General features: G+C 40.0%; 2 protein-coding genes across 4 annotated transcripts in view; one reads left to right on the top strand and one right to left on the bottom strand.

Annotated features, from left to right (window-relative positions):
- The window catches only part of specc1 (sperm antigen with calponin homology and coiled-coil domains 1), a 74,428-nt gene extending 69,107 nt beyond the window's left edge, over positions 1 to 5,321 (bottom strand). For all 3 annotated transcript variants that reach the window (XM_034889331.1, XM_034889334.1, XM_034889335.1), the window contains exon 1: positions 5,208 to 5,321. The gene's annotated coding sequence lies outside the window, so the exon portion shown is untranslated. The remainder of the gene's footprint in view (positions 1 to 5,207) is intronic.
- A 708-nt stretch (positions 5,322 to 6,029) lies between these two features.
- Positions 6,030 to 9,361, top strand: timm22 (translocase of inner mitochondrial membrane 22 homolog (yeast)). Its single transcript, XM_034889339.1, has 4 exons — positions 6,030 to 6,311; positions 6,963 to 7,159; positions 8,628 to 8,700; positions 8,796 to 9,361. The coding sequence occupies exons 1-4, from the start codon at positions 6,056 to 6,058 to the stop codon at positions 8,870 to 8,872; spliced, it is 603 nt and encodes a 200-aa protein (XP_034745230.1). The 5' UTR covers positions 6,030 to 6,055; the 3' UTR covers positions 8,873 to 9,361.
- Positions 9,362 to 9,714: the final 353 nt, after the last annotated feature.

Genomic DNA, 9,714 nt, shown 5'->3' with positions numbered 1-9,714 from the left:
ATATACACATATTTACCAGTCACTTTGAATCAATACACAAGATAACGGGCCTAGTTTTAGGGATTGACCGATATGCATTTTCTAGTGCCGATACCAATTTTTTTCCCATCAGCCTTGGCCAATTATTAATGACCGATACGTCATTAATAATAGTAAAAGGCTGACGATTGTCCAGCACCAATATTTGGAGCCGGTACTGCTTTTGCTCCCTCAATTTACATCATAAAAATGTAAACCCTGCCACACTGGATTTGTTTTTGGACACTTCTGCAATCATCTTACGTTCATATCACCCAAATTATGCGTGCAATGGGCATCATATTGATGGGTGCACTGCATATGGTTAACTGTGAAAGGGTAAAAAAAAAGGCTTACATCAGCCTTGATGATGTGTTGCTTATTATAAGACAGACATAATCAGGTCATCACAAAATGTCTGTGTCAACACATTTAAATAATTTAATAAACTAATAAACCTGAAAAGTAGCCACTGAAATGAAGTGCTTGATTTGTAATTTAAGACTGCCGTGGTGCTAGTGCGGGAGAGGCATGGTCTGCACGTGAACTGCAGCGTCTCCAGCAACACAGAGCTACCTGTGGACGCCGGTCTGCAAATAATGCCGGGGAAAAAACTATCGGCGAACGCAGCAAGGCGCGTATTTGCCAATGCCGATACACGTAAAAACGCAAATATCGGCCCGATATATCCACCGGCTGATAAAATTGGCCTATCCCTACCTAGTTTACATATGATTTTTTTTAAAGATACAATAGGTACATTCAAGGAGAAAACTTGCATCTTAAGCAACACATTGCATTTGCCCCTTAATTCCTCATGGCTTTACCTGATAATGTATGCCAGGAAAATAGTTGCTAAGTTAATCACATTATGAACCAGGACACACTCTGTGCACTTCTTGACCTGCACAGGCTTCTAAAACTGCTCTGCTTTGATAAAGCCAGCAGGAAATTCACCATCTATTTTTGAGTTTGTTTAAAGATAAAGAACTTTAACCCCACAATTTTGCAAATAAAGATTGCTTGTCATACCTAATAATGGAATATCACAAAGCCAGTATATAAATGAGGCCATTTCCATTGTGAAGAGACCTGCAGAATATTTTGGAGACAAAATTCAAAACACAGAATTGGAACCTAACATTGATTGACAGCTCATTAGAGGCCAACGCTTAACAGCTGGACCTGATGAACTCAGCCCACAGGTTCAAATTGGAACAGCTCAGCAGCATCCATGTTCCTCATTAAAGGGTTTTAATAAAGATGGTCATCTCACCTGTGGGTCCTTTTGGCCAAACTTTCCTGCTGGTTGTCCCTCGCCTCTGCCTTTGTGTGCTGCCGCTGTCTAACGCCGTTCCCTTTGGGAAACCACAACAAACTTTGAGCTAGAAATCTACATGCTGAAAATGGCATGTCTTGTAGAAAATTTGAATCTTGCAACAAGACAGGCCTGCTTGGTTCTTTTGGGGAATAATTGTAAAGAATATGTTCACGGCGTTTCCTCTCTAAATGGGACATTTTGAGCCTGATTGGGTACAGATTTGCTATGCACACAATGCACAAGGGGATAAGAGCAAATTACGTTTAACCATGTATCTAGCTAATTTAAATAGCTTACGTTATTGTATTGTTACAGGTAACTTCATTTAATATGGCATGTGGCGTCTTTTGTGGGGGTGCAAATGCACCACCAAAACAAGTTCCTTCTGAGGACATTTTGCAGAGCCACCAGCTGAATCTCACTTCCCATAAATTGCCTCTACTGTTCCTCTCCTTTTTCCCGTTGTCGCGTCTTAGTCCGTTCCACCGAAGCATGGGAGAGAGGCCAGAAAATCATGCAAGGAGAGATGAAATGAGGCTCATTTCCTGTTGGTTATATTGGGGCACTGGTGCTTTGGAAAAGTGTACATTTTCCCATTCCTGTGTGTCTTTGGTTTGAGACAACAGGTCATCATTATAGTGGCATCTCCTTGTATAGAGAGTAACTAAAAAGTGAATTCAACAGCATCTGAAGGAAGCAGCAACCATCTGAAGTACATGGGAGAAGACTACATATCTGCAGTATCTGCTTTTAACCCTTCTCACTCGTCTAACAGCTGGACAAGGTCACTGTAATTGCCGTTTTACATTCGACGTATCCAAGGGTACGGGCACCATGTGACGTCACAATGACGCCGATCTTGCTGGCGCACCAGGGTTTTGCCACTCTACTTTTTTCAGGGGCACGCGACAAAGCGGAAACAGGAAGCCTGACTGAGAACTCTCAGAGTGACTGCAGGTCTCTCTTGTAAACTTCCTGGGTTAAGGTGAGTTCTTTCATGGGGAATGAAAGGTTTGATCCAACAAAGTAACTCATCTGATCAAATCGAAGAATTGACGGCCATGCTGCAGCCAGTTCTGCCGTTGTTGACCTTTTTTCTTCTTCATGTAGTCGGTAGAAATGGCAATGACGGTAGCTTTTGCTCATTACCCCACCCCCACCATGACTCACTGATTTGTCAGTTACAGCATGTAGAGAAAAGACTCCAGGGCTAGTGCTACTTTTCTACTGACATTCCGTTTGTGTGTAGTTGAAAAAGTGGATCCAGGACACCAGCACTGGTAGGAGATATTCCTGAGGAGACCTGTAATATCCTTTAGATTCATCATTCATCCATATACATTTACTTCTTCCCATTGAGCAGAAAGGTCAAGGAGAGATCAGCAGGGATCATTTTCTGTCTAACAAAACAAGCTATATACCACCGCTGGCTGTGCAACTGGACATGGGTGATCCAAACACAACCTCTGGCTTTAAATAGCTAGCCAATGATAGGAACTGCATGGATAAGGAGTTGAACAGAGGATGAGAGCAGCTATAGAAAAAACCAAGGAGATCTACTGCATCAGGCTCTGCAAGGACATGCTACGTATGAGTCGAGGCAAGAGAGGTTAATGACAAACACAAAGTCTCGAAATCAATAACAAATTCTAACAGATTGCAAATTTAGCAATTCTATTAGTTATTGTCAGATGGGTTTCCTAGCTTCCAATACTTACACACAACATCATTCATAGGCACAGAAAAGACCGGAGCCTCTTAACACAACACCTATCAGTAAATGGCAAAAACAGATGTATCCGATTTACGTAAAGCTACAGTTTGCCTTCGGACCATTACAACGATACAAGACCAGCCTCGTTCTGTGTTTTTTGTGTCTAGCGCAGCCTGTCCTGAAGCCAAAGACAGACTTCCAACTATTTCCCCTTCTTGGATGGTTAACCATGAGAAAAACAAAGGGTATAATTACCTACAAACAACATTCACATTGACTGCCTCCTAAATGACTGGTGCACTGCTCGTATTTGAACTATCATGTCCGCCGGCATAATCAAAAGGAACAGAAGAAAGTGAAAGCTGTCATTTGTTGCCCATTTGGTTTCTCTCAAAGGACCCATGCATGTGCCACCGCACGGCTGGCCTCTTCTATAAACACAAGGCTACAACATAAGCGCTGCAATTGGGATATTCTACAACTTTTCTTTACCCTTCTGTCATTCTTGTAATGTCCAAGTATGCTGCACAGCAAGTTATGAAAATAGAGAAAGTTTATGATTTAAGCATCACTAGACAGTGAGGTTACATGGAACATGTAGCTTACAAGTAAAGAGTAGAATTACTAATTAATAGAATTACTATTATTGTTATTATTACAATTATTTTGTCTTATGTTGCATTAAGAATCTATTAAACAGCATATTAACAACATTTCACAAAAAACTACATTAAACACAACAAGGCCTTTGAATGCCTCATGTGGCATTGATCTAGAACTGGGCAATATCAATATTAAATCAATATTATGATATGAGACTAAATATCATCTTTGATTTTGGATATTGTAATATGTCAATATGACATAAGTGTTGTCTTTTCCTGGTTTTAAAGCTGCATTACAGTACAGTGATGTCATTTCCTTTGTTACCAGACTGTTCTAGCTCTTATATAATTTTTCCCTTTATCCACTTAGTCATTATATCTACATTACTAAAAAATGATTTATCATTAATCTTATTTTGAAGATATTTTGTTAAAGCACCAATTGTCAACCCTATAATACCGACAACATATTGACATTGAGGTATTAGAACAAGAATATCACAATATCTGATTTTCTGCAGGGTGGAGGCCGGGGTTGTGGCCTTAACCAACTGCCACTTTGCTTGTTTAAATGCGATGATGTCTCTCTCTCTCATGGTGGGGCCAAATTCTCTGGGCGCGCAAAGCAGAGAAAGGGGAGCTAACCTTGCCTCTTATGACCTCATAAGGAGCGAGATTCCAGATCGGCCCATCTGAGCTTTCATTTTCTCAAAGGCAGAGCAAGATACCCAGGGCTCAGTTTAAACCTGTCTCCATTTCTAGCCACTATGGGACCATAGGCAGGCTGGGGGAACTCATAGTTATGTTACAAAAAAAAAAAGTTAAAAACTCATAAAGTGGAATTGTCATGCCATGGGACCTTTAAAGAAAATATGGATGGTCGTTTGCAAGCTGCAGTATCTTCGCTGACCTCTCAGATAGATGGAGATTTTCATAGAGTCGTCAGGTAAAAGACCATACTGACAAAAATCCCTTAGCAACAAAACACTATCATTAGGCTATATTAAGACTTTTACTAAGTTATAATTGTGGCAGAATAAGAGCTGATCCAATAAAGCAGATGGGGAGCTATTGATGAGCAAGAATCCTGTTGAACTCACGACTTTGCACGGTGCAACGTTAGCAAGTAAATTGAAATAAATGCAAGCTTATCGCCATGTAAAATGAAAATAATTGCCCTGTATCCGTCACTGCGATAATTCGAGTTATTTGCTAAACAACACAGTCATAACAGTGACACATTACGCATGACAACAACCTCTCATTTGACTAATTTTATGATAGACGTTGTCGTAAAAAGAAAGACACGTCTGCTTCAGAATGACTAATCATTACATTAAAGGTACAGAGACGTTTACTGTTGCTAAAAAGCAAGCTGTCATCAAAGTCAGTTGAGCGACTCTCTCTCTCTTCCACAGCGTCGGTAATGTCCACTGACACCAGCGTTGTCGGTAAAGTTTACACATTTCTACTCAACAGACTGGTGAAAAGGTTGGAAAAGGCCAGAATGTCAGAAATAAATGAGTATTATCCACTAGCTTTGCCTCACCTGGTTAGTATTGCGGCAGTGCTGCTGTTGTTTGATCAGGATGCTGCTGCCGCCTCGCGCACGCGAGTCATGAAGTGTCACTGTACCCGGTAGGTGGAGCGCGTGAAGTACGAGTTTGGCGCAGTGCTCGGGAAGACTTCTGGGACATGGAGTCTTTCTTTTGCTTAACCCTCATGTTGTCCTCGGGTCAAATTGACCTGCTATCCTATATCAGTGTTCTTTTAACTACCCAAAATAACATGATTGATTTCACACAACGTTCTAAATCTCTACTTTCATTAATTTTGGGGTGTGTAATTCAATTTTATAGCATTTGAAGAAAAACATTTTGAAGTGTTTCTAAAATATTGTTTGACATATTCCAGTCTGTAATTATCCATCAACATGCATTCCTTTAATTTTCAAATAATATCTAATTTCTCCTTTTCTAATTCAACCATTAGGTATCATTTCCTATAACTGAGGTTAATTGGCCATCAATAACTGTAAAACTACAGTTAATAAATTCGTGTTACGTAGTGTGGAAAACGTCAAAAAAATTCTAATACAATCTAATATAAGATTTAAAATCCATTAAACCGAGTCCATAATAAGGTTTTGAAGTCCCACTGGCAGGTTGACTTGTGTCGAATGTGCTGACACAAATTTAAAAAAAACGAATGAGAGAAATAAACCTTACACAATACAATATATATGTTTTTCATATGTTTCTGATGCTATTCATTTAAATGTGTATATGTATCTGTATGTGGTCATCTTATTTCCGTTTTCAGACATTACAAATGTAACGAATCTGCACCCGCTTGCCTTTGACTACATTTACGAACAGCGCTGTGTCATTGACAAACATGGCTGCCTCCACGGGCGATGCAAACTCTGCCTCCGACTTACAAGCTCCAGCTTCGGCTGGTTCGAGTACGGAGAGCCTACCGATTCAGTACAGTATGATTCTGGACCATCTTATCGGGGACAAGAGGCCCGTAAAGGAGCTGAGCCCCGGCGTTATGGGGGGACTGCCGGTGCCTTTTAAAAGCGACGAGCAGAAGATGATCGAGAGGGGAATGGAGAGCTGCGCCTTCAAGTCGGTGCTGGCCTGTGTAGGAGGTAACGTGTGTGTGTGTGTGTGTGTGTGTGTGTGTGTGTGTGTGTGTGTGTGTGTGTGTGTGTGTGTGTGTGTGTGTGTGTGTGTGTGTGTGTGTGTGTGTGTGTGTGTGAGAGGGAGAGTGTGTGTGTTTGTGTGTGAGAGGGAGAGTGTGTGTGTTTGTGTGTGAGAGTGTGCACGTGTGTGTGTGTGTGTGTGTGTGTGTGTGTGTCTGTGCGCGTGTGTGTGTGTGTGTGTGAGAGGGAGAGTGTGTGTGTTTGTGTGTGAGAGTGTGCACGTGTGTGTGTCCTTGTTTCTGACTTGCTGTGTCTGTGTCTGTCCGTCTGTCTTTCTGTGTGTGTGTGTGCATGTGTGTGCGTGTGTGTGTGTGTGAGTGAGTGTGTCTGTGCATGTGTGTGTGTGTGCTTGTTTCTAACTGTGTGTGTGTGCTTGTTTCTAACTGTCTGTGTCTGTCTGTGTGCAGTGCTTCCATAATGTAAAGCTGAAATGACAGCGATACATAATAATATAATAATAATCCTAAGGGCAATAAGATTCCTCGAATCAGTGGAGCAGCAGTGGAACAGCTCAACAGTATGCAGCGTTTATTCCTCACGTCTGTAAATGTTGTTGGGATCTATTGTGTTGCGTACTCCTGTTTTTGTCCTCCACAGGGTTTGTCCTCGGAGGAGCCTTTGGTGTCTTCACTGCTGGCATCGATACCAACGTTGGCTTCGACCCCAAAGACCCTCTGAAGACCCCGACAGCACGAGAAGTCCTCAGAGACATGGGCCAGCGGGGGATGTCCTATGCCAAGAACTTTGCCATCGTGGGCGCCATGTTCTCCTGCACAGAGTGCATCATAGAATCCGTATGTGACTCCCCGCACTTCTCTTCATCATCTAGTCATTATGTTAGATACTGTATGGAGCTCCAGTTCTTTCTTTATTACATGGGAGACATAAAGGATCTGAGAGAAAACGTTATCACACTAATAGTAAAAAAGGTTTCTTTGAGACAATACAAATATTTGAGAGAAAAAGTTTTCATACTAATAGCAAAACAATCTCTTTCAAAGTACTTTTTTAAACTCTCAAATATATATATTTTAGCATCTGTGTAAAAAAGAATTCTCTCAAAACGTAAAATCTCTCTCAAAACACTTTTTTTAAGAGAATTTATTTTCACACAGATCGCAAAACATATATATTTGAGAGTTTAAAAAAGTATTTTGAGAGCAATTTTCTTTCTCCTATTTGTATGAAAACCTTTTCTCTCAGATCATTTATTTTCTGGCATATAATAAAGAAACAACTCTAGCTTTATCTCTATTGGTGGTGAGGGTCATACTGACGTTGGATATAACCACATAGCTTCATAAGCTCAGATAAAGCAAGGCTTTGGAATCTGGTGAGCACATGAACATGATTTTACACGCCACCCGTCTGAAGATTTAGAGGACTAAATCAAATTAAAATGGCTCTACAAGAATACAAAATGGAGCAGAACGTCTGGCAGGAGCTCAAAACAAATGAATGAATGAATTAAGATGGGGGATAGACAAAATAATGTAAACGCTTTGTGTGCAAGAATTCAAACTCAATCTTAATAATTTAGCTGTCTAATTTACAATTACAACCACTGCAACAAGGCTGCGTCCCATTAGTCTTGATGGGAGTTTTTAAAGTTACATGGTTTACGAACGCAGCACCCAAATACATAATTTGTTGTCAAATTGTAGGAGCATCAGTAAAAACCGGAGCATAATTATTTCAGGGTCAATGGGACCAACACATGGCAAACGCATTAACAGAGGAACTGTAGATTCAGATTGGAACAAGCTTAAGAAATGATCCACCTCTGCTAATGTTTGTAACTGTGATTGCTTTCTCCTCTTCAAGGAATCGTACATATGATTTTTGTGGCCAGATGGACTTGAGGGTATTATTTTGATTTGCTTTATGTTGTAAAAACAATGCACAGGAATATTGTAACAAGGCTCCATGTATTCTTTGGCTTCTCTGATGGCACTCGGACAGAAAATAGAAATATGTAAGGAAATGCTTATTTTTGGGAACCACATGGTAGCTGGGTTCTTTTTTAGCCTCCTCAAAATAATCTGATAGCGCCCTCTGGTGCTAAATTGCTGTTTAAGATTTTCCAAGTGATGTTCTAAAAACACCACTGATCCAAAAAAATTGAGTAAATGAGTTAAAATATAGCATTATGCTAACTGTTATTAATGCCCCCCCCCACACACACACACACACACTCTCCCTTCTCCATTTTAAGTGCACAACAAATGTAACTTCTTTCTTGTGTCTGGTTTTCGTTTGCAGCACAGAGGTAAATCTGACTGGAAGAACGCAGTGTACAGCGGCTGTGTTACTGGAGGAGCCATTGGATTTCGTGGTATGTAACCTGGTATATTTACTTTGATGTTTTATATTAAAGGTAGTATATTTCTTGTGTCCTTTAATGTATTGCTTTTTCTGCTTTTTTTGTAGCTGGTCTGAAGGCTGGGGTGCTGGGATGTGGAGGCTTTGCTGCATTCTCAGCTGCCATTGAATATTATTTACGGTGAACCACTAAAGACTGGCTCTATGGACTTCATCGATACACAGGTAGACGAGCCCTGGGAGAAATCCAACCTGCACACGGACATGCACTGCTGCAAAAGTAGAGCAGATGTATTTGGTGGAAGTGACAGGTTCCTGTTTGTGGACAATGGGCTGAAGAAGACCTGTATGTATTTTCCAGCGACTCATTACTTTTGCCATCTGGACATTTTGAGCAAAACAAATCAACTTCACGTGGACAATCTCCAAAAAACGGGCAGAGTGGACCCGCCTTTGTGTTGAAAATATATAATGATGAGAAGAAAATGTTCAGCGACACTCTGAGTCATGACCACATTCCATATCTTACTCAGATAACGCTGTTCTTGGCTCTACTCAACTAATCCACATCATAATTATTTATATTAAATGTGTTTTTTGTCAACTTGTCCAGAAGATTTTTTTCTTGAAGTTTACAAATGTCCATGACCATTAAATCTTGTCTTTTAATTATATTCCTCGTTTGGATTTATGTCATTTATGTACTGTATATATGTCTATTTTATAATTTATACACAATTTACAGACACAGAGTCCCACCGCTCCCCATGACTGCTGTCCCAGGCCTTACATCAGGGAGACAAACAGAGCCTATATATATATATATATATATATATATATATATATATATATATATATATATATATATATATATATATATATACTAATTATTGTTTTTAAACTAGTTGAAGCAAGTGGTTAGAGTATAGATCTCTAAACAAATTCTGTTCAGAGTATTAATTATTTCTCTTATAGGTTATAGTTTGCATATAAAGGGGAGCCTTCATGCTATATTTTTGATTGGAAC

The sequence above is a fragment of the Etheostoma cragini genome, chromosome 13 (genome assembly GCF_013103735.1).
Source record: "Etheostoma cragini isolate CJK2018 chromosome 13, CSU_Ecrag_1.0, whole genome shotgun sequence".
In the NCBI taxonomy this organism is placed as follows: domain Eukaryota; kingdom Metazoa; phylum Chordata; class Actinopteri; order Perciformes; family Percidae; genus Etheostoma; species Etheostoma cragini.
The sequence above is the reverse complement of the archived record's forward strand: the minus strand, read 5'-3'. Positions and strand labels throughout refer to the sequence as shown.